Source organism: Phocoena phocoena, chromosome 2 (assembly GCF_963924675.1).
Source record: "Phocoena phocoena chromosome 2, mPhoPho1.1, whole genome shotgun sequence".
NCBI lineage: Eukaryota > Metazoa > Chordata > Mammalia > Artiodactyla > Phocoenidae > Phocoena > Phocoena phocoena.
Genome location: NC_089220.1, coordinates 1,175,080 through 1,202,129, shown reverse-complemented (window position 1 = coordinate 1,202,129; position 27,050 = coordinate 1,175,080). Strand labels below are relative to the sequence as shown.

Sequence of the window (27,050 nt, the reverse complement as noted above, 5' to 3'; positions counted from 1 at the left end):
TTCTGGGTCTGAACTAGCCTCCAGTTGGTGTGACAACGCCCCCTGGGTGTGGCCTCACTGTTTCCGACTCCTGCATTTGTTAGTCCTGAGTGAGGTCAAGAAGAGGGAGGCCAGCCTCTGCCGTGCCAGTCCCATGGTGCCTCCTGGCCCGAGAGCTGGGCTGCCCGGGAGGAATGTGCCGAGGGGCTCGAGAGAGCAGGGCGGCTTCCTGGAGGAGGTGGCATTGAGCTGGGCCTGGAGGGAAGTGTCGGAGATGGTGGGCCCAGCGAGAAGTGTATGGGGGCAGAGGAGGCTGCTGGGAATAGCCAGGGGGCTCCTTACCTGGGAGGGAGCTGAGCGCAGTCTTGCAGGTGGAGAGAGGGTTGGCCGCGGCTCTGAGGGCTCCAGGAGGCGGAGGAGTGGGGTGAGCGGAGGTGGGAGAGGGCGGGATGGCGCAGCGCCTCGGTGCAGCCTCCTGCGCTGTGGTGGGGTCACTGGCCTCTAGCTGGGCAGCCCCGCCGGTGGCCTGCACACCGTAAAACGTGAACATTTAAGGCTCCCTGTTGGTTTTATGTGTGCATTGATTGCGTTCAGGGTGGGTGGGAGTGGATTTTTAATTAGACAACAGTCCTGGCGATCAATAGAGAGATTATTAGAACCATAAATAGAACTTTTGGACTCAGATGAGGTAATTTCCCCTGAACCGGGGCATTGATCATTAGAGGCGGCCCTGGAATGTTACAACACTGCATGTTAGGCTCTAGAATTAAATACCTCTGGAGAGACGTGCTGTGAATCTCCACCACAGCCCATCAGCGGCCCTGGGTGCCACAGTCTCTAGGCAGACTTGGATCTGGGCGGGCGAGGTGGGTGGAGGGCCTGGTGTGTTCTAGGCGCTGTGGCTGGGAGCCTGCCCCGTGGGCTGCCGGGGGTCATTCTGTGCGCATGGCTATCTACTGTCCGGATGGAGCAGCCCTCAGCCAACCACGCTGTTGTCGAGACTGCAGCCCACTTCCCCGTCCAGAGCACAGAGCTCGGCCCTTTCCGGGTCATTCACCTCCCGAGTGTCCAGTGATGATTCCCGGCAGTGGGAGCCGCCCAGCGGGACAGTCGGGCAGTTGCTTTCCAGACTGTGTCAGGCAGAGGTATTTCTGCCACCGTGGGGGATGGAGGTGCCCGTGGGCCACCCCAGGTGCTCTGCCCTGGCCTGCTTCACGGGGACACGGCTGTGAACCGTGATGTCTCCCCCATGTTGGCAGGGCCCCGTCAGATGTTCACAGGACATCTGCACTCATTTTACAGCCGATGCCAAGAGATTGAGGCTTTGGCCTCCTGACCCCACGGTAGGCTAAAGGTAGCACCGCCTGGGGCGGCTGAGGGTGGGACTGAGTAACTGGGTGAAGGGTGCAGCTACCTTGGGTCCAGGCTAGCAGAGCCTGTGCGAACCTTCCCTAGTCTTGTAGACACAGGCCGGGCCCTACCCAGGGCCCCACAGTTCGTGGAGGAGGACCTGGAGCAGAGGGTTCCCAGCCCGCCGCAGGGGCTGGGGCAGCGGAGGCTCGGCCTGGACAGGGAGGATGGAGGGCTTCCTGGAGGAGGTGCTGCATGCTGCTTTGAGTGGGAGGTGAGGTCATTTTTGGTGGAGCCAGGATTTCCCTCTGTCCACAGAGGCTGGGTGGCCCTGGCTTGGGGACCTGGCTCCTGCTGCCTGTGTGCCAGCCTGCTTGCCTCCCCCCACTTCCCATGAACCCTGGCGGGGGTCCCTGGTGGGTGCTCACCTGTCCTCGGGGACAAGGCCGAAACGGCGTGGGATGGAGGGAGCTTTGTCCCTCTGACCTGGCTAACCCGTTGCTGGTACCCCCTCTGGGCCTCAGTTTACCCGCCCGTGGAGTGGAAGTTGGACAGATGGGCCCCCACTTCCATGTGAGGTGCTTCTGTGACACGGGGGCGGGACAAGGCATCTGCAGAGGCTAGGACCGTCCCAGCCCGGGGCCCTCTGGGTGACTGGGCAGAGCGTTGAGGGGGCCCGGCACATGCCCAGTGGACGATGCCACCCGTGCCCCCTGCAGGGCAAGATTCAGCTCTGGCCGCCCCTGAGCCACCTCCTCCTCTGCCTCCCCACCTTTCCTCTGGGCACGAAGGGGCCCCCGGAGAGGTATTTGTCCTGAGGGGCTGGGGAGCGCTGTCCTTCACGGGCAGATGCAGAATGCAGGCCCAGAGGGCTCCTAAGGAATGGGTTAGCTTGGTGTTTCCCAAGCCGTGCTCCTTGGCACCCCGGCGCCCCGTCGTGGGCACCCTGCAGAGAGGTCTGGAGCCTCCTGCAGGGGCCTCCCGGGACGGTGGGCCCTCCTTACGCTCCTCTCTTCATGCTTTTCTTTCCTTGCTGCTGTGGCGCCTCCATCACGTTTTCTGTTTGGCCGCCCGCCCACCCCCGCCCCCCCCCCATCTGCTGTCCCCATGTTGTGTCGTGTCGTGCGTGGTCTTCCCTCCCACCGCCCTCCCCCGCCCCCTTGGCTTCTTTTGGCGCGTCTGGGCTCTGCTTCCGGCAGGAATCGGCAGCGGCCTCCCGGTGGCCGGAGCCGGGTCTCGGCAGCTCGTGGGCCGGCGGAGCCGAGGCGCGTGCGGGACCCCCGACAGGTCAGTGTGGGTCTCGGCCGGCCGTAGGCAGGCTGGGTGGCCTGCACTGTTGCTGGTGGGGCCGGACGTTCTGGCTGAAGGCAGAGATGCCGGCGCGGGAGGTGGGATGCTTGGGCCCCGCGGGAGTGGGTGGAGGGCCGTGTGGGGCCGTGACCTCACAGCCCTGTCCCCTGCCATCCAGGCGGCCTTGCTGGCCAGCGTAGCCGGGCCAGCCTGGGCCGCTGGACGTGGGCCCCGCCTCGGGCCAGTTGGGGCAGCGGGTACCAGGGGCGTTGTGGGGGTGAGCCCTGCCCTGGCCCCCGGGAGCCCCCGGCGGTGCGCTGCTCACAGGGGGTTGCTCAGCCAGACCCAGGCCAGGCCCTGTGGGTGACGCAGCTTTTAACATCAGTCCTGTCCTCCACCGCTCTGCTCGACAGAGGAGTTTAGATCTCTCACGGGGAGCACGTATGTTAAGTGACAGAAAGGGGACTGACGTTTGAGGTGAGGGAGCATCGCACGTCACGTGCGTGTGAGGCCGCAGGGGAAGTGGGCAGCGTCTAGGCTGTCGGGGACCTTGGCTGCCCCACGTCTCTCACATTTGCCTTGAGCTCCACAGCTGCCTGGAGGAGAAGCAGCGTCCGGTTCCCGTTACCCAGGTCCAGGCCTGGCTGACGCCCCGCCTTGTGGAATGTTCCCTGTGAGCGGGTGCCCCTCTGCTCCTGCAGTACCCCCCTTGCCCTGGGGCACAGGGCCCACCTCCTGGCCGTGAGCTCCGCGTGTCCCTGCCACGCCTTGTGCTCCTGGAGGACAGATTTATCGAACACCTGCTATGTGCCAGGCAAGGTGCCATGGATGTGGAGGAGACCGGGCAAGTGTAGAGGCTCCCTCCGGGGCCTCCTGATTCCTGGCATGCACTAGGTGCTCATGCAAGCTTGGGGGATCGGAGAATATGGTGCTGGGTAGTTGAGCCTGGCCTTGTTTCTCTGTGACTTGGCAGCACTACGTAGACTGGGGGAAGCTGGGGGAGGTCTGAGGGCTGGTGGAGGCCAGGGAAGGCACAGGGAGTGGCCTGGAGAAGGAGAGGGCTGGCCGGACTGGGTTCTGAGGGATGCATAGGAGTTCCTGCCCTATAGGCAGATGTGAGGCCGGTGGCAGGGTGTGGTGCGCTAGCACAGTGCCTGGCGAGGGCCTGGACTATTCCAGGTTGGCCCTTCTCTCCCACTGACCTGTCCTTGCAGCCTTGGGGGTGCTGCAGGGGGGCCAGGTGGGGGTGCTTGGCATCCATCCAGCTTAAGGTTTGGGGCTCCCTTTGAACTTCCTTTGCAGACATGTTTTTGCTGTGTCCCTAGGGGGGTTTTGGGAGCTGGTGCTGACCACGGGCTGGGTGGGGTGAGGCCCTCTGCCATGGTGAGGAGGGATGCTGCTGTGAGGTGGTGGGACCTCCTGCCAGAACATTCCTCCTGGGGCCCCTGATGGCTTATTCTGCTGAAGTGCCACCTGACATGGCTTGTGGCCGTGTCACTTGGGAGACCCCGAGGACGCTAGGCCCTCTAGAGTGTGGCTGCCCCCTGGGTTCCTCACAGGCAGGGTCACCAGACAGGCCCCTGTCCTTTCATCCAGGTACAGAGAACTCCCTGGACAGGGCTCAGGGCCAAGTGAAGCCAGAAGCCCCAGGGACCGGGCTGTGGTGCCTGGGGAGCCTTGGGGAAGGGGATGGGGCTGGGGTGGCCGACGTCCATCCCCCTCCAGAGCCAGGTCTGGCCTGGGGGTCCAGGGCCCGACACGTGCGCATAAATGTAATATACAGTGGCCGGATCTCAAGTCTGCCAGCGCCGTCCTGGGGCGCCTTTAATTATCTTTGTGCTTCCTTACGAGGCTGTCTCCCTTTCCGGAATTTATTTTAGCTAATGAGTTGGAAATGCCAGAGTAGTATTTCAGGTGATGGGAAGACAATGTATTATCATACGTGGGGCAATTAGCGCTCATGACAAATGTTTATTGTGCTTTCTTCTCAGTCGTGCCTCTGGGTGCTCCCAGACAGATGGCCCAGGGGTGAGGGGGTGGTCCCTGTCCATCGGTCCTGACCACTGTGGTCACTCTGTTTCTGGAACTGGAAGGGGGAGGGGCTGGAAAGTCCAGTCCCTGGGGGGACGTCTGTGCCCACCTCTGCTCCAGCCACTCCCTGAGCCGGCTGGTCCCGTGCGTGCAGGGCCCAGGGAGCTTGCTGGGCTCTGGGGTGCACAGGCCTGCTTCCCCGGCTCCCCGGTGAGGGACGGGTGCCTGTCCCTCATGCGGGCTCCCTGCTTCCCTCCAGGCTGAAGCGGCGGTGGCCGCGGTGGCGGTGGCAGACACGGTCCGGGACGGCCCCCTGTCCGTGGGCCCTGATGGTGCGTCGAAGACGTTTAGCCGCGGCGGGGCCTGCACCACGGCCCTGGTCACCCCAGCCCCAGGCATCCCAGCGGGAGCCTCCACGGGCCCATCAGCCGCAGCCTCCTTCTTCCTCAGGTACGTCCTCCTGGGGCAGGGCCGGGGCCTGGCTTGGGGGCAGCTTGGGCGCTGACAGTGTGAGGGGGCCTGGGGACCTCAGCCCCTGGCCTGGCAGCCTGCGGGCCTTCCTGGAGAGATCTGTGGCCTTGCGCTGCCGGCAGTCGAGCAGAAGGGGAGCTCGCAGCCGTCCTTCCGTCCGTCCGGCCTCTCAGGGAGCCACATCGACGGCAGTGTGAGTGGAGGCCTCTCGCCCTGGGGGTGGGGTGCAGCCAGGGACAGGGTTCGAACTCTGCCGCTCCGAGCTGTGCAAACCTGGGCAAGTCACGTAACCTCTCTGTGCCTCAGTTTCCTCAGAGGTTCAGCGAGCTGATGTCTGTGAGGCCCTGAGAGGACGCTGGCCCAGCGGGAGGACGCTCAGCCGCGGGTGGTGGATGTCCTCGGGCGGCCCTGAACCAGGGCCGGCGGGAGGGGGAGGGTGGCTGTGGACAGGAGGCGGATAAGGCAGGTCTCAGGGCAGCTGTCCCTGCAGTCGGGGAGCACAGGGGTGGAACGGGCCCGGGGGAGCATCCCTGGGTGACCGAGGAGGTTGGGGTGAGCTGGGAGGCTGTCCTGGGGGCCGGCTGTACCCACACCCCACCTACCGGGCTCCCCCTCCTGGGGGGCTGCTGGCACATCCCCTCACGGCTCTGCTGTCAGATCTGGCTCCACCGTCAGCAGGAACCAAGAGGGTCCCCATCCCAGGCCCGAGCTCCAGTGCGCGGGGCCGACCGGGGCCTGGTGTTTGCTCCGTCCGCGTCCCTGGGATGCCTTGCGTGGCCCCGCAGACACCAGGTCCTGGGCCGTCGGTTGGCGTAGACGAGGCCTGGTAGGCCGGGGCGCTGTGTCAGCAAGGTGCGGGGTGCGGGGGAGTGGTGTGTGGGAGCAGGGGGTCCCTTCTCCCACCTGCACGCCCCCCGGCGATGCCCTTGTGTTCCGAGCTTCCCCCTGCGGTGTGGGGAATGCAGGATGTGCCGGTGGTAATGAGCGGTGATGGCTGGCCCGGCACGGGTCACTGTCCCATTAGCAGCCCCTGCGGGCGCTAATCTGGTCCCCTGATCCCAGGAGCCTGCGCCGCGTCAGCTTGGCCCAGTGGCGGGCACACGGTGGGGTGTTGGGGGGCGCTGGGCTGGTGAGCACAGCATCGTGGCCCTGTGCGGGCTCACTGCCCCAGTTAGGTGCAGAGAGCCTGGCTGGGACTCTGGCTACGGGGCAGGTGGAGCCTGCCTGGAGGGCCCGGGAGCCCTGTGGAGGGGACGAGAGGGGCAAAGCGGGCCTCGGGAGGTGTCCTGGCCCGGGTAGTCTCTGCCCCTGGGCTTTGGGCAGCGGCCACGCTCCATCAGGCCGTGCTTGCTGGGGGATTTCAAGCCTGAGACCCTCTGAGGACGAAGACCAGCTCCGGGGTCTGGGGGCCACACTGGCTCATTAGCAGCCCAGGGCCCGCAGGAGGGGTGCGCCTTTTGTCTCCAGCCGAGCTAGGCTGCCTCCACTGACCTTGGGAAGTTACCATAGAAACAAGCGCTCAGGCTGGGGGCTGGGGGCTGGTTTACAAGGCATGGGGCGGGCGGGGGGGGGTGGTGGTGGTGGGGGGGGGACACTGCCGGCTGCCATTACTTCCAGCCTGTTGGATGCCCCCAGTCACCACGGCTTCCGGAGGGTCATGGGCCACGTTGTGGGGTGGGTGTTCCTGATGGGAACACCGTCTCCAGCTCGTGCCTGATTTGGGCCCGAGACCCTCTGCTCTTTGGGACTGTGGCACCCTTCACTGTTGGGGTGAGGTGGGGTGCTCTCAGCTGTATGTGCCCTTCTTTGCTTTGTGGGGCTGTGGCTCAGAGGGGAAAGGGGCTTGTCCAGAGTCCCCAAAGACCAGGAGCTGCTGGACCCCGGGGGGCCTCGGGCACGAGCTGAGCGCATGTTCCGTGCTTCCACCTGCATCCCTCACTGGGCATCTGGGGGGCAAAGCTGACACCCAGCCTATGTCCTGCCCCTCGGAAGTTTCTGGTAGTCGGGGTGGGGTCTGTCAGCCTTTGACAGCAGCATGGAGCCTTTGAAGGAGCCGAGCCGCAGGACACAGGCTTTGAGGGTTGAGTAGGAGTCCGGTGTTTGCCAAGTGGACATGGGATAGGGTGGGGTCAGGATCTGGGTTCTCCACTGGCCCTGAGCACTCCCTGCGGGCATGCTAGCCGCGGGCCTTCCCGACCACCTCCGAGCCCCTCACCCTGCTGTGGGCAAGCCAAGGTGGGGGTGATTCTGTGGGTGGCTTGGTGCCCAGGGTCTTGTTACAGGGCGTAGGGCACAGGGGTGAGGCCCAGCGCCCTGCACGCCTCAGCTGGGCTGGGTGGGTCACTCGGGCATTGCAGCCACAGCTGTGACTGAGAGCTCAGCATGCCAGCCCCCACCAGAGTCCTGAAAAGGCCGGGCCGCCAGTAATTACGTTTTCTCCGGAGGCTCTGGTGACCTTGACTCCCCCTTCCCGAGTCCTCGGGACGCTGTGTGATGTCCCCATCCTTCCTGTCTCTGCAGCCTCTCCTCCCCCGAGATGCATCCATCAGCGCTCTCTCCTACCTGTGCTCCTGGGCCTTTCCGGGGCTCACCTCCTGGACCCCTGAATCTAGATGGCGTGGGAAGAACTGCTGGGGGTCTTCTGGGCAGGTGCAGGGCAGGGGGAGTGGTGGGTTCCTAGGGCGACAGGAGCCCCCTGCACTCGTAGGCACCCCCGCCGCCCCACTGCAGCCTCAGCGGAGCCCCCTTCCCCATGTCAGCCCGGGTGCCCAGGCCACGGAACGTCAGGTGTGGCACCTGGCAGAGGCCCAGAACCAGAGCGGCTGCTGCCCAGAGGTGCACGGGCAGGAGGGCCCCGCGGAGAGGTGTCCCTCACCGGCAGGGTGTGTGAGGCAGCTTCATAGCCTCAGCGTGACGTTCCCAGGTGACGTGGAAAATGCAAGCAGGCCGTGGCAGGGAGCAGCGGTCCAGGTCAGGGCTGCTAGGACCTTGGGCCTTGGCCTTGGAGGCGTAGGCCCCCTTAGCAGGCAGCTCTGAGAGGGGGGATGCAGGCGTGGGGCATAGCATGTGGCATGTGGCTTGGTCCGCCGGCCTCCAGGCGGCCCAGGCTGGAAGCCCTGGGTTGGCCGTAACTGACCCCCACACACATCCGAACAGGCCCGTGTGTTTCCTCAGGGTGATTAAGGACCTCACCATCAAGGCCAACTGCCTGTGAAATTACCTTCTTGTTTGGAAGAGGCAATTTTTCTTTGTAAAAAGGCAAATATTTTCTTTTCTGCTTATGTGAATTAATGACCCGGGCCAGTGAGCCTGGGGAAAGGCCTCTGGGATTAGGTGAGAGGGCTGGGGGCTCAGAGGGAGGTTGGAGGAGCTCGGTCCCTCCCTCATTCATTAGTTCACTCCCTCCCTTCTTCCCTCCCTGAGGGCCTCATCCTGAGCTTCCCTGTGTTCTAGGCCTGGGCTTGGCAAACTCCTGCCCTCCAGAGCCCCCACCTGATGGGACACAGCCGTGTGAACCTGTGGCTCAGGGCGTGGAATGGTTCCCGTGGTATCAGCAGGCACAGGGTTTGGGGAAGCCCAGTGTGGGGGCATCAGGGCAGGCTTCCCGGGGGAGGTGTCCTCTGAGGACGAGGAGACCTGTGAGTGCAGGTGAAGTTCCTGCTTTTCCAAGTCTCCTCTCTAGAGCCAGACCACTCAGACGTGCCCACCCGCCCCCTGCAGGTTCTGCCTTGAGCACCCCACACCCCAACCCTGCTCCCCAACAATGCAGTGGGTGTTCGGGGTCCTGAGTGTGGTGCCTGTGTGTTCTCTTAGCCTCTGTGAAGCCTGGCATCACTTCCTCCCCCACCCTCACTGCCTGGAAACCAGGTCTGTGCACCCAGAAGGCTGGGACCCTCCCGAGACCACCCCCAGACCGTGTGAGCTGAGGTGCCGTTGCTCAGTGGCTGACGGGCTTGTCCCGGTTTTGAAGGGAGCTGGATTTCATCACAGGAGACAGTGCTGTCCCGAGGCCTCTGAGTCATGCCCAGTGAGGCAAGCCTGTAAGAACAGAGACCTGGAGGGCTGGGCAGGCTGGGCACAGCTTCTCAGCTCCCAGCCCCGCGGGGGCTGACCCAGGGCCAGGGAGGGAGGAGGGGGTGCCCCGAGTTAGGTCAGACCATGGGGCAGAGACGGCCAGCCAGTACCGTTCCAGCCTCGTGGGGCTGGCGGGACTTCAGATGGCTCCGGGCGCAGCCTCTGTCCAGGCGAGACCTGGGCGTGTCCAGCGGGGAAGGACACCTCCCTGTGCTCTGCTGCTGGGACCTGAGGGTGACGGAGGGGGCTGAGGTCTGTGCCGGACACCCTGGTTCCTGAGAGGGTCACAGAGGGTGCAGAGCCGTCTGTGGCCTTGAGCAGCAGGCAAAGCACTGCCTTCTGGTGTGGCCTCTGCAGCCCGATGTCCTGTCCCCCAGCGCCTTACCCATCCTCCTGGCCTTCACGTCCCCTTGAGCCTTGGGGGGTTCAGGGTGGCCCCACCCCAGCCTCGGGGACCCTGGGTGGCCCTGCCCGACCTAGGGAGGAGCAGGGAGCCAGCTGTGACGGGAGCGGGGGCACTCCTCGGCCGTGGCGGTCTGCTAACCTGTCAAGTCTCCTTGAGGGCCCAGCCGGTGCCTCCCAGGACAGGCTGGTGCCGGGCAGTCCCTGTGCTGCTCTTCCCCCACGTCTTGGGGACTTCTGTTCGGGCGGTTTTGGGTTTAGGGCACATGGGCTCAGGCAGGAATCGGGGCCGCGTCTCTGGCTGAGGGCCCCGGCCCGAGTTGTCCGGGCAGCTCGTGGGTTCCGCTCACAGGCCCCTGCCCCTGCCAGGCGTGCACCAGCCGCCCCACTGAGTTAGGAAGCGTCCGCCCCGCACCGTAGATTACTTTTATTTTCCTCGATGACGCCTCGCTAGGAGGAAAGCCGTCCCTGGGGTCTCTTAAAAGACAGCTCCTGTGAAAGATGAGAGGAGTTAAGCAGGACGCCGAGTGGGAGGCGGGCTGGGGGCCGTGTGCCCAGAGGGTGCAGGCCCTCCTGTCGGGCCCCTTTGAGGGGCACAGGTGAGGCTCAGGGGCCTGGGGGCTTTGGGAGAAGGAGGGCGGGCGCAGCAGGACCGGGAGAGGGGCAGCTGGGCGGGGCGGCGCGGGGCTGCCTGCAGGCCTGGTGGGCAGCTTCTTCCAGCCCTGAGTTGGCCCTACTCTGACCTCCAGCCCCTTTCGCCGGGAAGGCGGGCGGGGTGGGGGGGGCTGACGGAGGCCTGGGCCATCTGGAACCAGGGCCACCTGGACCCAGGCCCATCTGTGTCACCTGTGCTGGGTGCCTTGAATGCATTCGCTCCTCAGGGCTATACACGAGGGCCTCTGGTGGTCATGTCATCCCATGTTAGAGATGGGGAAATCGAGGCACAGAGAGGCTAGGTCACCACGTGTGGGTCATACAGCCTGTGAGCGGCTGAGCCCAGCGTGTGCCGTCCCGTCCAGCTGCTGAGCTGGGGACTTGGGGAGGCAGAGGGTGGGGGGAAGGGGACGCCCTCAGTGCGGGGTGTGGAGAGGGGCCGGGGTCCCGTGTCTGCCTGGGGCCCCTGTCGCCTGGCCTGTACTGGCAGAGCTGCCAGGGGCTGGACATGGTGGCCCCAGCCCCGGGGGCCCCTGCTTGGCTGGGGGGGAATGACGTGTGGCCGTGTAGCCGCATTTAGGGCGGGGCGGGTGGCAGGACAGCTCTGAGGACCCGCACCCGCCTCTCCTCCCTTCCCCTCCCCTCCCCACGCCTCCCGCCCCTGCCCTCTCCACCCCTCCCCTCCCCAGGGCTGCCCAGAAGCTCAGCCTGGCCTCCAAGCGCAAGAAACCCCACCCGCCGCCGGCCCCCGCCACCCGAGGAGCCTCCACCTACCCCACGGACTTCAGTGGGGTCCTGCAGCTGTGGCCACCCCCTGTGCCTCCTTGCCTGCTCAGGGCCGCCTCCAAGGCCAAGGACAACCCCAGCAGTGTCGGAAAGGTAGGCCCTGCCCTGACTTGGGGGTGACCCTGGGGGGGTGGCACGAGCCTGGGGTGTCTGGGCAGCTGCGGGATGGGGTGCGGGAGATGGAGGGGATGCTTCCTTCTCCTGGGCTGGACCAGGCTGGTGAGTGTACAGATGGGGCGACGGAGGCCCAGGCCCACCTTGACGGCTCCAGGTGGTGGCAGGGAGCCTGGCAGACTGTGGTGGGCCTACAGGGAGTGGGTGGGAGGGTCCCAGGGGCACGGGCTGGTCTCAGTGTGGGGCGGGACGGCCAGGGCTTCCCGGGACTCAGGGGTGGGGTCTGGCCCCAAGAGCCCCCTTGCCTCGTCTTTGTTGGTGTGCTGCCCTCAGGGGGTCCGGGGGGCAGGGTGGGATCCCCTAGCTATCCAGAGTCCTGGCAAAGCCCAGCCGCAGCCTGACCTGAGAAGTGGGGGAGCAGTTGAGTCAGGACGCTACCGGTTTCAGGTGGGGACGCAGGCCCAGAGTGGAGAAGGCCTCGCCCAGTCACAGGCTGGCTGCCTCCTGGCTCCTGTGGCCTTTGGCTGAGACCGGTTTCTGTCCTGGTCCCATCTGGGTTGCCTGTGACTGCCCCCCAAGTCTGGGTTGGGGCCTGCCTGTGCGGCTCTGTGTGCGTGCATTAGTGGGGGGATTCTGTGCCTCTGGAGACACAGCGGGGTTGGGCCTGTCACCAGGGCCACACGGCTCTGGTGTGAGGACAGGACCCCAACCCTGAGCGTGCACCCCATCGCGTTTCCCTGGCCTTCTGCCCGCTCTGCCCCTCCCCGAGAGTGGCGGCTTCCCACCGGGCACTGGGTCCGGCGTTTCCAGTGCCCAGAGGCCCAACCCCTGCAGAGCTGGGGGGCGGGGTTCCACGCACCCCTGGACTCAGTCTGTCCTGCCGCCTAGGACACGCCCCGGGGGGCTTCTGCTCCTAGTGACGGGTCTGCAGAGGGGTCTGATGCATCTGCAGGGGTCACCCTGCCCGGGCCCGAGCTGCTCCCCAGGCCCCCACCCCACCCTCCCCCTGGCCCTCCTGCTGTAGCCTCTGTGCTCGGCCTCCCGGAGGTCAGTCCCCGTGTCCGGACGTCCAGGAAGCCTTCCCTCACCCCATCACCACCACGCCCTGAGACGGAGGTAGATGTGTCCCCCGGGAGCTTGCTGAAGTGGGGAATCTGGGCCCTGCTTGGGCGGTGGGAGTGCCGGGGCCAGAGGGAGGACACCGCGAGCTGGCCGTGGGGAAGGGGCTCTAAGCAGCTCTGGGCCTGGTCACTCGGCCCGTCTGGGGTGGGGGCTGGGTGGCTGGAGGGTTGGGGAGGCTCGTGGTGCGGACCCTGCTTTCTTACCGCCGCCGTGTTACTTGGGGCTCCAGCAGGCCTCCCCGTCTCCCTGGGGCCAGGCCCCCCTCCCAAGTATTCCAGGGCGGGGGCTCCTCCCCTCTCTCCGGCAGACCGCCGCTGTGCCCTGGTCCCCTGCGGCAGGGAGCCCGTGGCCGCCCGTCCTGGTCCTCTCACCGTGCCCCCCAGAGCCCCCTCCCCAGCTCCCTGGATGTTATTTGCACGAGGAGCACATAGTTAGCAATGCCTCCTGAAAGGCATTTAACATTGTCAGAGGAAAGAAAGTTAGATTACACTCGATTCCTGACATTAATGTACCACTTAAGGTAATTCATCATCTTGCAGTATTAAAGAAGGCACCCCTCCCCCCAGGACTGCCTGGGCCGTCTCAAGCCCCTTTTTATGCAAAATGTGTTTTTTCCCTACCTGGCAGCTATTCAGCGGGGCTTTGCAATATCTGAACATTTACGGGGGAGACGTGCTTGTGTGGCGCAAAGACCCTGTCATTTCCCTGTGGTAATGAAAGGAGTCTCGCAGACAGTGACCCAGGCATTTAGCTGGGACGGTGGCGCGTGGCGTGGGGCTGGCGCACGCGATGTCCCCTCCCCGCCGGGAACGCTCTCCAATCCGCAGAACCCATTTGGCTCCTGAAGCGGCCAGGAGTTCACGCTGAAAAAAAATTGCCCAAAATTACTGGGAAATGCACATTTTCATCTGCTTGGCAGTGGCGTTTGGAAATGAAATAGTTTTGTTCATGTCGTCGGGGAATAAGAGAATCGATTCTCGGCTAATGGAGCCCAGGTTCGGAGGAGCTCAATAGAAAAGTATGTCTTTCCGCGTCTCCCCGGAGGACCCCCTCTCCTTACGCGGCGCGAGTTTGCATGTCAATTTGCCACATGCCGAAGGGACGGAGATGGTGCCTCGTGCGAACTACCCACGGTAAACCAATTTCGCCGGAGTTATGTATCTGTCAGTTACAATTAAACCCGTGAAAAATATTGGCTCTGAGATGAGGCTGGTAATTTGATTTACACTGTACTGGAGAAATCGGAGATTTCACCGGAGAGCGGAGGGTGGTGTCCTCCAGCGGAAACCGGAGTCTGGTGCCTTCTCCTGGGAGGGGCCCCCCCCAGGGTGGCTTGCCCTGTCAGCACTCGGCCCCCCTTGGCCACACACGAGATGCGCGGCCCAGGGTGTTTGCTCTCCACGCGGGTTTGGGGGTGTTTGCAGTGTCGCTTGTTCTGGTCTCCTGCATCTTGGTTCCTGGCTTCCCTCCCCTCCGAGCTTTCTGTTCCCTTGAGGGCCTTGGGGCTGGTAGTCCAGCCCCAGGAGCTGGCATGAACGTGCGCAGGGAGCACGGATAAGCCTTGCATCTGCTCTTGTGTCCGGGGGACTCACAGTGGCAGAGGCTGCCTGGTGGCCTGTTGGGCCCTGAGCTGAGCCGAGCCCTGTCCAGCTCTGCTCTGTCCCCACCCCGGGCCCCCACCCCAGGCTTCGTCTCTCCACCATCTCCCCTGGCCTGGGGATTCAGGATTCCCGTCTCCTCTGGGATCATCCCGCCCTCTGCCTTCCGGGTTCTGTGCCAGTGGGATTGCCTCTGGCGTCCTGCTGACCCGGAGTCCTGCCACAGGTGTCCGAGGGGTTTGAGTCTCCCCAGGTGTCCTTGGGGTTCCGAGCGGCTCTGGGGTCAGAAGCACCAGATCCCGTTTCTCCCCGAGGGCACCGCAGGCGTCAGGCCCGTCCCCCTCCGCGTCTTTGTCCGTCCTTCACTCCACACACTCCTGCCCGCCCGCCGCCTGAGGTGCAGACACGGGAGGATGTGCCCAGGGCTCTGAAGGCCTCTGGCTTGGGGCTGGGAGCTGGGAGGAAGGGCTCCCTGGAGGAGGTGAGGCTGGACAGACACGTGGGGGGCCGGGGTGTGGGGCACTTGTCCCTCCCCGCAGCGGCCTGCCTGGCCGCGGCGCACGGGTGTCGGGAGCTGGGGGTGTGGGGAGGCCCCGGCCGTGAGCGGCCCCTGTCCTCCGCATCAGGGGTGGAGGACACACCTTCGGAGGAGCGTGCGTGGGGCTCTGAGGGGACCCTGTGGGCGGGGCGGGGGCCTGTGCCTTCCTGTCTGGTTGGGCCGGGTCTTGCTGCCCCGATCTGCTTGCCCCTCTCTCTCCGCCCTCAGATTTGGGGTTTGGGATTTCAGGAGACCCACTGGCAGGCTGTGTGACACGGGTGAGACAGTCGACCTCTCTGAGTGTGTTCCCTCCCCCTTCTGAAGCCTGTGCGGGCTTGGGGGGTGGGTCGCCATGGCGGCTGGTCCAGCGGGGAGCTGGCGGGCCTGGGGCGTGCCTGTGTGGGGTGACCCTGCTCTCAGAGGCCTGTCTTTGGGTTCGGCTCCCTTGGTGCTGGCTCTGCCTCAGAGTCAGCGAGAGGGTGCTGAGGAGCCCCAGATCGAGGTGGGGTGCGCTCTGGGTCCCGTCCTCGTCCTCTGACTCTCTGCTCACTGGGGCAGCTGGAGTGTGCTCCCTCTGCCCTGTGCCCCCCGCGCTGCGCTGACGCGCTCTGTTCCCGGCCAGCCTCTCCTCTCGCTGGCCCTCGTTTTCTCCCTGCATGGCTGACCTCACGTGGGAGGCGCTCTGGCCTGCAGCTGGGGTGCCGGCGCCGCGTTCCTGCGACGGGGACCCCACGCCGGGGCCTGGCCCACTGTCCTCACTCGCGTGAAGCCCCTCCTGCCGTGTACTTAGCGGCTGCTCAGATGCCCGCCCTGCCCACCTCCCCAGGTGAAGGTCATGCTGCGGATCTGGCCTGCTCAGGGGGCCCAGCGCTTGGCCGAGTCCACGTCCTTCCTGAAGGTGGACCCGAGGAAGAAGCAGGTGACCCTCTATGACCCGGCCACGGGGCCCCCAGGCTGCACGGGTCCCCGACACGCCACCGCGGCTGCCATTCCCAAGATGTTTGCCTTCGATGCCGTCTTCCCCCAGGACTCGGAGCAGGTGAGGGTGACCGTGGCGGCCTCGGGTGGGGGCGGGGCCTTCTCGTGCAGAGCCGGGGCTGGGGGGGTGGGGGGTGGGGAGGCCGGCTGTGTTTCCCCTTCCTCGCTGGCCTCCCCAGCCCTCGTGGTGTCTCCACCCAGCTCCTGGCCTGGTTCTCAGGCCAAGGTTTTCAGAGCCCACGCCCCATGGAAGCTTTCCGAGTGGTGCTTTGTTTCCCAGAGATGCTCCTCCACGCGTCCCGTGTGTGCCGTGCGTGCGTTCAGCATGGTGTGTGCCCGGCGTGGCCGCGAGGGCACTGTGACTTCTGTGTGTGCGCGCACACTGCGTGTGCCTGTCAGCTGTGTCTGGCTGGTTCATGCTGTGAGTGCGTGTGTGTCCATGTCCGCTCCGTGTGTGTCATGTGTCCACGTGGAGATTTTTGTGTCCTTGGTCTTGGGCGCCCTCCCGGCCACCTCGTGGGCTCACTGTCTGTACGTGATGAGACAGAAGTGGCGGGAGCCCGGTGGCTGCCTGACTCTGTGCCTTTCCCCCAGGCCGAGGTCTGCTCGGGGACAGTGGCCGACGTGCTTCAGTCGGTGGTCAGTGGGGCCGATGGCTGCATTTTCTCCTTTGGCCACGTGAGCCTTGGTAAATGCCCCTTACCATCCCCTCTCTGTAGTCGCTGGGCGCCGTTTCTGGGTGGGGTTGGGGGTGGGCATATCCCATATGGGCAGCAGGTGGGCACCTGGGGCGGGGGGCTTGTGGAGAGGAAGCTGAAACCCTGTAGGCCTAGAGCGTAGAGCCACGGAGTGGGTCAGAAGAGGCCCCCAGGGTCTCAGCGGCCCCAGGTTGGCCCTGAGGGCCCCGGGCAGGGCCAGGGAAGCAGCTGCCGGGTCTGGCTGGGCTCTGAGGGCTCGTCACGCTGGCCCCCAGGCAAGTCCTACACCATGATCGGGAAGGACAGCTCGCCCCAGAGCCTGGGCATCGTGCCCTGCGCCATCTCCTGGCTCTTCAGGCTCATTGACGAGCGCAAGGAGAGGGTGGGCGCCCGCTTCTCCGTCCGCGTCTCGGCCGTGGAGGTGTGCGGCCGGGACCAGAGCCTGCGGGACCTGCTGGCCGAGGTGGCCTCCAGCGGCCTGCAGGACACCCAGTCCCCGGGGGTGTACCTGCGGGAGGACCCCGTCTGCGGGGCGCAGGTACGCCGAGGCCGCTGTGCGGGGAGCAGGGCCGCGGGCTTGGGGGCCGCGTGGGGGTGGCGGCTCGGCCCCGAGCCACTCAGGCGCCATCCCCGCTGTCCGTCTGCCTGCAGCTCCAGAACCAGAGCGAGCTGCGGGCGCCCACGGCTGAGAAGGCGGCCTTCTACCTGGACGCGGCACTGGCTGCGCGCAGCACCCGCCCGGCCGGCGGTGGCGAGGACGCCCTGGGCAGCTCGCACATGCTCTTCACGCTGCACGTGTACCAGTACCGTGTGGAGAAGTGCGGCAGGGGCGGAAGTAGGTGGCCGTGGCGCCTGCGTGGTGTGGGTCCGGCCGCCCTCCCTCTCGGCGGGACGCTCCCGGGTGTGGTGCCCTGCGGCCGAGCCTTCACCCTCCTGCCCTGTGGTTTCAGTGTCTGGAGGCCACAGCCGCCTGCACCTCATTGACTTCGGCAGCTGTGAGGGGGCACCTGGCAGGGGTGGGGAGGCCCCCGGGGGCCCGCCATATCTGTCCTTGTCGGCATTGGGCAGCGTCATCTTGGCCCTGGTCAGCGGAGCCAAGCACGTGCCCTACAGGTGAGTGGTGGGCTCCTGGCTGGGGCCCTGGGGACCACGTCAGGCGTGTCCAGCGTGTCTGTGGTCCCTGAGCCCCTCGGTTCTTTGCTCCTCCATCACCTGACGGGCCTTGCTGCCCGAGGGCTGGGGGCGGGGGGGGGGGGTCCTGGCGCCCAGGGCGTGGGGAACAGAGGTGGGGGTCAGCCCTGACCCCGAGGCTCCAGGCCTGACCCTGGTCCAGCGAGAGGCCCTGCGGCAGCCCACGCGCCCAGCCTCCCACCCGGCATCCCTCCTGGGCCCTCAGCCCCTGACCCCTGCCCCTGCCCGGCCCCCAGGGAGCACAGGCTCACCACGCTGCTGCGGGAGACCCTGGCCACCGCCAACTGCCGCACCACCATGATCGCGCACGTCTCTGATGCGCCCGCCCGCCACGCCGAGACGCTCAGTACGGTGCAGCTGGCCGCCCACCTCCACCGCCTGCGTAGGAAGAAGGTCAAGGTTGGCTCCGCCTCCCACCTGCCCCTCCCTCTCCCCGAGGGCCCCTGCCTGCATGGTGGGGGTGCTGGGGCCCCGCGTCCTGGGGTCACGGGGCTGTGCCCACATGGCCTTGCCCAGACGCAGCGGGGCCCAGGCTCGAGGTCGCCCCAAGCAGAACCGGACCTGCTCGCACTGGGGGCTGTGGTTGTCTGGCCTCTATCTGCCTGGCCCAGGGGTAGGTGTGTGCTCAGGGCAGCCTGGTGGGATGCCCGTGGCCTGTACCCCTCCCAGGCCTGGTCCAGCAGGGCATGCCCCAGGCAGCCCTCCGTCGGGCCAGAGGGTGGAGTTAGGGGCGCCCTGGGGTGCCCTGGGTCTGAATCCTGGGTTTGCACTTAAGCGCCATGTGCTGAGGGCACGTGTTCTCACCTCCCTGTGACTTGGCTTATCGCTTCCTTGGAAGTTGCTGAGGAGGGCCGGTTACGTTCGCGGCCTGAGACCTTTTGTGCCGGTCCAGTGCTTGATGGGACACGGTTGGTGGCTGCGCTGTCACTTCCTTCACTGGAGCGTGGTGTGTGCGGCTGGGGTGCGGGGGAAGGGGGGGCAGGTGGGGAGGCCGCTCAGGTGGGCCTGCTCTGTCCCCAGTACGCGTCCAGCTCCTCGGGTGGGGACAGCTCCTGCGAGGAAGGCCGTGCCCGCCGCCCCCCGCACCTGCGACCCTTCCACCCGCGCTCTGCAGCCCCAGACCCCGACCGCCTGGCCCCCAGCTCGCCCGGTGACCCCGACTACTCATCCAGCAGCGAGCAGTCCTGCGACACCGTCATCTACGTGGGGCCGGGGGGGGCGGCGCTGTCGGACCGCGAGCTCACGGACAGCGAGGGCCCCCCCGACTTTGTGCCCATCATCCCCGCACTGAGCCGCCGCCACCCCTCCCGGGGCCCGCGTGACGCTGACCACTTCCGCTGCAGCACCTTCGCGGAGCTGCAGGAGCGGCTGGAGTGCATCCACGGCAGCGAGGGCCCCCCAGGAGGCCTGGGTGGCACCAGCGGAGCCCAGGCTGGCCCGGCGCGCGGGGGCAGGAAGCCCTCGCTGTCCGAGGCCGCGGCCCCCAGGAAAGCCGTGGGCTCCCCGCTGGCCGCCAGCACGCCTCGCGGCAGCCCCGGCCCAGATACCCACCGGGGTGCCCCAGAGCCCTCCAAGGCTGGTGGTGACCAGAGAGAGGACGGCAGTGCCAGGCCCGAGCTGCCTGTGCCGGATAAGGCCACGGGGGGCAGAGGCAAGAGGCCGCTGCCCAGCCCGGCCCCCCCACTGCCTCGGCAGCTGGAAGCTGGCGGGGCCCCGGAGGAGCCTGGGGGAGCCGACGGCGTGGGTGTGGTACGGACGCCCCCCGTGGGCACGAGTGGGCAGGAGGGCGGCCCCCGCCCCTCTGCACGCGGCCAGGGTCTGGAGCGGGGCCTGCTGACCACCACGGTGACCTTGCAGCGGCCCGTGGAGCTCAACGGCGAGGACGAGCTGGTGTTCACGCTGGTGGAGGAGCTGTCCCTGGGGGCGCTGGCCGGTCCCGGGCGCCCCTCCAGCCTGGCCAGCCTCGGCAGCGACTGCTCGCTGCAGGCCCTGCCCTCGGGCTCGAGGCCCGTCAGCATCATCAGCAGCATCAACGACGAGTTCGACGCGTACACCTCGCGGGCGCCCGGCGGGGCCCCGGATGGGGCGGCCGCGGCTGGCGGCAGCCGCGGCTCCTCCGTCAGCTCGTGGCTCAGCGAGGCCAGCGTGTGCGCGGCCGACAGCCTCGGCCCCGCCCCGCGGCCTCCCTCGCGGGCCAGCCCAGACCCCTTCGGTCCCGGCTCGCCGGCGGGGCCTGACCCTCTGGGCGCCCCGATCCTGGATGGCTCCTTGGAGGGAAGCAGCTTTCAGTTCTCAGAGCAGGACAGATCGGACAGTCCCGGCCCCGCCCACAGTCCTTGTCCCACGGAGGAGGCCACGGCAGCTGCCAGCCGACCTGGCCGGGAGCCCCACGCTGCGTCTCCACGGGGGGCCACCCCAGCACCAACCATCCACTCCAGCCTTCCCCGCAAACCGAGGACTACCTCAGCGGCCGGTCGTGTGGGCTGCCCCCGCCTGGCCCCGGGCCCGCCTGGCCCTGGAGGCCTCTTCGAGGACCCTTGGCTTCTCCGGGCGGACGAGCGTGGCCTGCTGCCCCTGGCCTCTGCCAGCAGGGCCCCCGGCCTGGCCCCGATGCTGGCTTGTTCCCGGAGGGTGGTGGACGGCTGTGAGGTGGGCAGGGCAGCCCACAGGCCAGAGGCCGTGGCTCAGATCCCACCGCTGCGGAGGGGAGCCACCACGCTGGGTGTGACCACGCCCTCCACATCCTTCGGGGACGCCTCGGCCGAGGCAGCGGCCTGCCTGGGCAGCTCAAAGGCCACCTCCAGCAGCAAGAAGAGTGTGGCCTCCAAAGGGGACCTCTGCCCGCGGCCTGGCGGGGGGTCGGCCCCCCCGGCCCCGCCGGTGCGCAAGTCCAGCCTGGAGCACAAGAACAGCCCGGCGCCGGCCCCTCCCCAGGCCGGGAGCCTGGCTTGGGCCGGGGCTGCCACCTTCCTCCGAGGGGAGGGGGAGGCCAGGCCTGGGGGCCGGGCCGACCACTCCATCCCCAGGGCCACGTCCAGCCTGAAGGCCCGGGCTGGCAAGGCAGAGGCAGGGTGCCGTCCTGCCACTCACGGGTCTCTGGAGCGGTGCGAGGAGGGCCTGGCGCACGGCAGCAGCAAGGCCAGGGAAGGCCCCGGGAGGCCGGCCCGGGCCGTGCCCAGGTTGGGTGTGCCGCCTGCCAGCCCCACGCCTGGGCCCGCTCCTGCCTGTAGGAGCAGCCCGGCCAAGGGCGTGGGGGCCCCCAAGCCCCCCACCAGCGGGGGCAAGGGCCGCAGCCCGGCGGTAGGCGGGTCCAGGGCTCTGGGTGCTTCGGTGAAGCCGCTGGCCCCTGTGGCGGGCAGGACCCCTGGGGGCCCAGTGACGGGCCCCAGGGTCGCCCCGCGAGCGGTGCCTTGCGTTGGGGCCAAGGCCAGCCGAGGCACCATCATGGGCACCAAGCAGGCGCTCCGGGCCGCCCACAGCCGTGTCAACGAGCTGGCGGCCGGCGGAGGCCACGGCCGGAGTGGCCCCTTGTGGGGCTCGGCCGACTCGGACAGCGGCAACGACAGCGGCGTGAACGTGTCCGAAGAGCGGCCGCCCGCGGGCCCGGCGCTGCCCTCTCCATACAGCAAGGTGACGGCCCCGCGGCGGCCGCAGCGCTACAGCAGCGGCCACGGCAGCGACAACAGCAGCGTGCTGAGCGGGGAGCTGCCGCCCGCCATGGGCCGCACGGCCCTTTTCTACCACAGCGGCGGCAGCAGCGGCTACGAGAGCATGATGCGCGACAGCGAGGCCACCGGCAGCGCCTCCTCGGCCCCCGACTCCATGAGCGACAGTGGGGCCGCATCCCCGGGCGCCCGCTCCCGCAGCCTCAAGTCCCCCAAGAAGAGGGCCACAGGTGGGTGCGGCCCAGCCCCCGCACTTGGCAGCTGGGCACCACCTTCGTGGATCCCGGTGTAGGCGGCCCTCGACGGTTTCACAGACGAGCCTGGGGCTGTTCAGGCTGTAGGTGTGTGCAGCCTCTACCGTCTGGAGACGCACCCAGCGTGTGCCCTTCTCTGGTCCCTACGCTGCCTCTGAGGCTGGTCCCCATGCCCTCAGAGCGGGCTGGCAGGGGTGGGCCACACGGGGCACCCTGCTGAGGCATGGGGAGCCGGGAGAGGACTTGGGTCTGGGGCTCCAAGCCTGGTGTTCCCCCCCGGGGCTGGTGCCCAGCTGCCTGGGAGCCCCCTGCTGTGCTGTTCCTGCCTCCAGCCCCCGGACCTTCTGTCTCTGGGGACCTGGGTAGTGTGGACCTGTTTCTCACGCTGTGTGTGGCTGGGGGGATTTGGCCACTGGCTGCTGTCCTCCGGGAGGGCGGGGGAGGCACGCCCTGGCAGCAGGTGGGCTGGGAAAGCGGGAGGCCGGCGTGGGGAGCCGGGAGGGGTGTGCTGGGAGATGTGGCTGGTGCCACAAGCACGGGCCTGGCTTGGGAGCCTGTCCGGAGGCGGTGCGTCACAGACGGCTGCGATTAGGAAGCAGCGTGGCCCCTTAGGCTGTCGGAGGGCTGCCTCCAGGGCTGGCGGGTGTGACCCTGAGGCTGCTGTCCAGTGGGGGCGGGGCTGGGGGACAGGAGCCCATCTGTTCCAGCGGGCGGGCGGGGTAGCCGGGTTTCCGGCCGGCGCTGGGCTGAGCACTTCAGGATTGGGAGGGCCCCCGTGGGCTCTGCCTGTCAGAGCCGCAGCCAGGCGCCCGTCTTGGTCCTGGGCTGAGGGCTGGGGTCCGGCCTCTGCTCACCCAGCGCCCGGCCCTCTGTTGCAGGTCTGCAGCGGCGACGGCTGATCCCGGCCCCGTTGCCCGATGCTGCTGCCCTGGGCCGCAAGCCCAGCCTCCCCGGCCAGTGGGTGGACCTGCCACTGCCCCTGGCCGGCTCGCTGAAGGAGCCCTTTGAGATCAAGGTGTACGAGATTGATGACGTGGAGCGCCTGCAGCGGCACTGCCTGCCCCCGAGGGAGGACCCGGCCGAGGTCGGGGCTGGGGCAGTCTGGGGGCAGGCGGTCCTGGGAGGGCAGGGTGGGCCCCTGGGGTGTGGCAGGGCAGCCCACTGACCTCATCTTGCCCTCTTGTCCACAGCCCTCCCAGAATGCAGAGAAGGTAGGAAAGGCCCCGCTCAGCCCTGAACCCCTGGCATCTCCCGATGGCCCTTGTGGGCCGAGTGGGGGGCTGGAGGGGTCCTGAGGCCACCGCTCTCGTGCCCTGGAGTTACGCCGGGGTGTGGGCGTGCTTCCCACCGCCGTGCCCCTCGTCCCGGGCCCGGGTTCCAGACAGGCACGGGCTGCTTTGGGAGCACATGGCGTGAGCTCCCTCGGGCAGGAGGGGCCCGGGTCCTACCCTCTGCCCGCCTTTGAGGCCCTGCTGTTTGCCTGCTCGGGCCCGGGGGGTGGAGCGAGGCTCACGGAGCCCCTGGGAGCAGGCCGTCCTCCGTGCCCGAGCCCACCCGCCGCCGTCCCCGCCGCCCAGGGCCCGGCGTGCGTCAGTGCGAAGTTGCGGTTGGCCGAGCGTAGGCAGCAGCGGCTGCAGGAGGTGTGGGCCAAGCGTGAGGCGCTCCGCGAGGAGCTGGCTGAGACCCAGGGCCGGCTGATGGTGGAGCCTGGCCGCTGGCTGGAGCAGTGTGAGTCTCCCCGCTCATCCCCCCACACCCCGGGAGGCGCAGGTGCAGGACCCCAGGCTCTGCGCCCCACCTGCGCCCCCAGTCCAGCCACTTCACCCTGTCCCAGGTGGGGACCCAGAGGCTGGGAGGGAGAGAAGCATTTCCTGGGCCTCGCGGGGACCCCGGCCTGACCAGCGGTCTGCCGTCCATCCCTAGTCGAGGTGGACCCGGAGCTGGAGCCCGAATCGGCCGAGTACCTGGCGGCCCTGGAGCGCGCCACGGCCGCCCTGGAGCAGTGCGTGAACCTGTGCAAGGCCCGCGTCATGGTGGTCACCTGCTTCGACATCAGCGTCGCCGCCGCCACCGCTGCCCCGGGGCCGCAGGAGGTGGACGTCTGAGGCTGGGCACTGGGACACGGGGGAGGGGGTGGGGGTGTCGGGGGCTCGAGGACGGGACGTGGGATGGAGCGAGGATGTGGCGGGGGTTGGAGGGACGAGGATGCGGAGGGTCCAGTGGGGACCCGCGGGTCTTGGAGGCGATGGAGCGTGAGGCAGGGGAGGGGCCGGCCGAGCACGTGGACGGAGGAGCGAGTGAGCAGGACACGGGAAGACTGTCGCCCCCAGACAGCAACGCAAGTGCCTTTAACCTTGGACTGGATTTCTCTCCTTTTCGCGTTTGGTGCTAAGGACTCAAGACACCAGCAGACGGTGCGCTGGGGCCGCCGGCCCGACTGTTTGATCTGATCGCGCCTTCTTTACAGCCAAGCAGTTCCATGTAGCAAGACAGCCCCGGGCTCGCCGCGCTCGCGGGCTCTGGTTTAGGATTCAGGGTTGCTTTTCTTTCATAGCTGTTTCCTCTCAGCAGAGCCCGCCTTGGTGGTCTCCAGACCCTCGGCCTGCATGTGTTCTCTGCGCAGATTGAGCTGGTGGGGTCTTCCAGGCGGGGATGGCCGACCCTCCTCTGCCCAGGACCTGCTCTGTTCTGAGGTCACCGGGAGGGCGGCGCCCAAGGGTTGAGCTGAAGGCACCTGGCGCCTTCTTCCACGGCAGGAATTCTTACCAAAACCACAAGCAAAAAACAAACCAACACACAAAACTGGGAGGGGGAGGGGGAGGGTTTTGTAAAGTTTCTGTTAGGTTCGTATTTTTATATCGTTTTGCCTATAAATGAGGTATTTGCAGTTGGAATTTGAAGACAAATGATCTATGTTTTTATGGTTTTCTATGGAAGGTGTCACTCCGGCCGGACTCTTTCTGGGGGGTCCCCAAGCAGGGCTAGGGTCCTCGGAGGCACTTCTTGCCAAATGTAGACCAGGGGTGAGCCTGCTGACGAGGGGGACATTCCCGTCACTACGGGTTCTGTTTTCTGATCGTTGTCCAAACCTTTGTACAAATGTGTAGATAATATCTTGCTACAGCTTTTATTTGTGAATAAAAGATGCACCCCTTGTTCACGCGGCTCCTGAGTTTGCTGGGCGTGCGGTCCTCTGAGGGTCCTGGGGCGAGGGGGCTGCAGGGGACCCTCCCTCTGCCCACAGACCCTACAGCATCCCCATGCAGGGACCAGCGTTGTAGGCGAGAAGGCACTGGCCGGGAGGAGGTCCTCCTGCAGGCTGGGATGCAAGCCCCCATCTCCTCTCTGTCCCCCTCCCCAGCCACTCCATCTCGAGTTGCCTGGCTCTCGGGGTCCTGAGGCAGGGAGCCAGGGGCAGGGGCTGGGCTGATGGGAAGCAGCATTTTCTGGTGGGCTCCTGGCCCCCTTCCCATAGCTTATGTTAGCTGGGGAAATCCTGGCAGCGGCCATGGTGACCCCGCGGGAGACCCCCACCTGCTTTTCCAGGAGGTAGACGAGCAGACACTCCACGGGGACGTCAAGGTTCAGGACCCCCTGAGCTGGAGGGGATCCCCACCCAGCACAGCCACCCTCCCCACTCCGCCCCTCTCTGCTGTGCTCAGGCCGCCCTACCCGATGGCCCTGGCTGCTCCCTGGCTGCCGCCCCCGCCCCATCTTGGTGTCCCCACCGCAGGCAGCCACGCGGGCACCTCGAGGCCCCTCCCAGCCAGCCAGGCCTCTCGCAAACCCCTACGTACGCCTGGGACTTCTCCTCCGGGCGGCGAGTGTCGGGGCCCCTGCTTGGTGGCCTGGCTGCCCGGGGCTGCATCCACCCGGCACGTCACACCCTGTTTGGTCTCAGCCCGTCTCCCGGCCTCGATGGGGCCCCTCGGGGGCGTGGTGGGGTCTGAGTCATGGCCGCACCCCCTCATCGGGCACAGGGCTGAACCCCAGTGGGGCCCCGGCGGCACATGCTGGATGAATGAACGAGCGAACAAGTGAACGAGGCCTCGCCTCAAGGGGTGTCCCTCGGGGATAGAGCAGGTCCAAGACCCAGAGCACTTGACAGTTTGCAAGCTGCTTCCCTGAACCCTCCCCGGGCCCGGTCCTTTGTGTGGCCGTGTGGCCCCCGTGGTCCAGCCCCAGGGTCGCCCATGCCGAGCCCCCGCCCCGGACTGCCTCCTTGCTCTCTGCTGTCGATGGCATTTGGGGCCCCTGGGATCGGGGTTGCACGTCAGCCGAGAGGCACCGGGACCCTGGACCCCCCACCCCACCCTGCAGGCTCTCCTTCTCTGTTCTGAGGCCAGCCTGATGCCTCCCGAGCCTTATTCTCTGTCACTGAATTTGGGGGGTTCTGGGGGTTGGGATAGGTGTGGTGGGACTTGGGGTGGGATGGGGAGATATATCCTTTCAGGACCTGTTGTCTGAAGGGAGGGGCTGAGAAGACCCCCTGGTCTGTGGATCCGGTGATCCAGGGTCTGACCTTCCTGTGTAGAGGTGCTGGCCCGGTGGCCCTTCCATCCTGAGGGACCAGGGCGTGGCTGGGGTCTGGGTGGGTCGGGGGTCCATGCTCAGGGACCAGGGCTGGCCTGTGAGCCCGGGATCCATTCTGAGGGCTGTGCTCCTGCTCCCAGCATGCCCTGCAGCATCTCACCTGGGCTGTGTGGGGGATGGGATGGTGCGTGGGGCACGCTGGGTGGGTCCCTTTCTTCCGCGCAGAAACCCCTGCTCCCCTACCTGACCCCCAGTCACTGAGGGGCCCAGAGCCTGCTTCTCACCGAGGAGGCCCCTCCTGCCCTTGATCCTCCTGGGCCCCCGCCCCGGCACCTGTCCTGGGTGGGGGGGGTCTCTGTGGAGCGGGCCCAGCCTGGGGCAGTTGACCTTTGGGGCCAGCGGAGCCCTCTTCCCACAGGCCAGGGTAGGCTCGGGAGGGCAGCGCCTGCTCTGCTGGATGGGAGCCACTGTCCTGGGGCTAGCCTGGGGACCTGGGCGGCCTTTCATCGGGACCATCAAAGCCCTCGGCCCTGTCATTACAGGCTGGGAAGCCAGCAGGGGAGCAGCTGTGAGGACGAGAATGCCCATTTTATGGATGGGAAAGCTGCAGCGGCGCGGGACCCAGCTCCTTGAGCAAAGCCCGGGCCGCCCCCTGTCATGCTGCGGGCAGGGGTCTGTGGGCGTCCTTCTCATTCAACATCTGCGGAAGCCAACACCCAGAGTGGGCAGGTCCCTCCTCCTGGGAGGGGAGGAGGAGGGGCGCTCCCGGTGGAGGACCCGGGGGATCAGCCGGGTCTGGGGTGGAAGCAGAGGGCGAGGGCGGGGCTGCCCGGGCCGCTGGGGACAGGGGTGTGAGCCCACCCAGGCGAGGTCCTTTGCGGCCTCCGAGGTGCCCGCCTGACTCTCACTCTGTGAGTTCAGAGTTCAGGCCTGCTCCACCCGCCCCCCGCCCCAGCCCTGGGCGCCAGGAGGCCATGAGGGGAGGTGGGGCTGGGGGGGGTTCTGGCTGGGCTGGGTGGCCAGGGGCGGGGGGCTTACCAGGCCCATCGGTGGCTGGGAACAGGCCTGAGCCAGGGAGGGTGGGCGGGCTGGCGGGGCGGGAACTGAGCACCTGGCCCGCGGCCCCCGGGGGAGACTTGCCCGCTCCTTCCTGGGCCTCATCTGGACCAAGGGGCGTGCTGACCCCCGCCCAGGGCTTCAGGTGCCAGGAGAAGAGTCTGGATCTTCGAGAGCGAGCGTTCGGTCCTCTGAGCCTCCTCCTGTGGTCACCCAAGCCGTGGCCCTGGGGAGGGTGACAGCAGTGGGGACGGTGGCGGGAGGAT

General features: G+C 67.1%; 1 protein-coding gene across 1 annotated transcript in view; it reads left to right on the top strand.

The window, feature by feature from the left end:
- Positions 1-23,300, top strand: part of KIF26A (kinesin family member 26A) — a 38,421-nt gene extending 15,121 nt beyond the window's left edge. The window contains exons 4-15 of the mRNA XM_065871477.1: positions 4,910-5,100; positions 10,941-11,130; positions 15,236-15,448; positions 15,982-16,075; positions 16,361-16,623; positions 16,737-16,920; positions 17,036-17,198; positions 17,513-17,675; positions 18,297-21,171; positions 22,074-22,279; positions 22,773-22,923; positions 23,119-23,300. Of these exons, the coding sequence (XP_065727549.1) occupies positions 4,910-5,100; positions 10,941-11,130; positions 15,236-15,448; positions 15,982-16,075; positions 16,361-16,623; positions 16,737-16,920; positions 17,036-17,198; positions 17,513-17,675; positions 18,297-21,171; positions 22,074-22,279; positions 22,773-22,923; positions 23,119-23,300 (4,875 nt within the window). The remainder of the gene's footprint in view (positions 1-4,909; positions 5,101-10,940; positions 11,131-15,235; positions 15,449-15,981; positions 16,076-16,360; positions 16,624-16,736; positions 16,921-17,035; positions 17,199-17,512; positions 17,676-18,296; positions 21,172-22,073; positions 22,280-22,772; positions 22,924-23,118) is intronic.
- Positions 23,301-27,050: the final 3,750 nt, after the last annotated feature.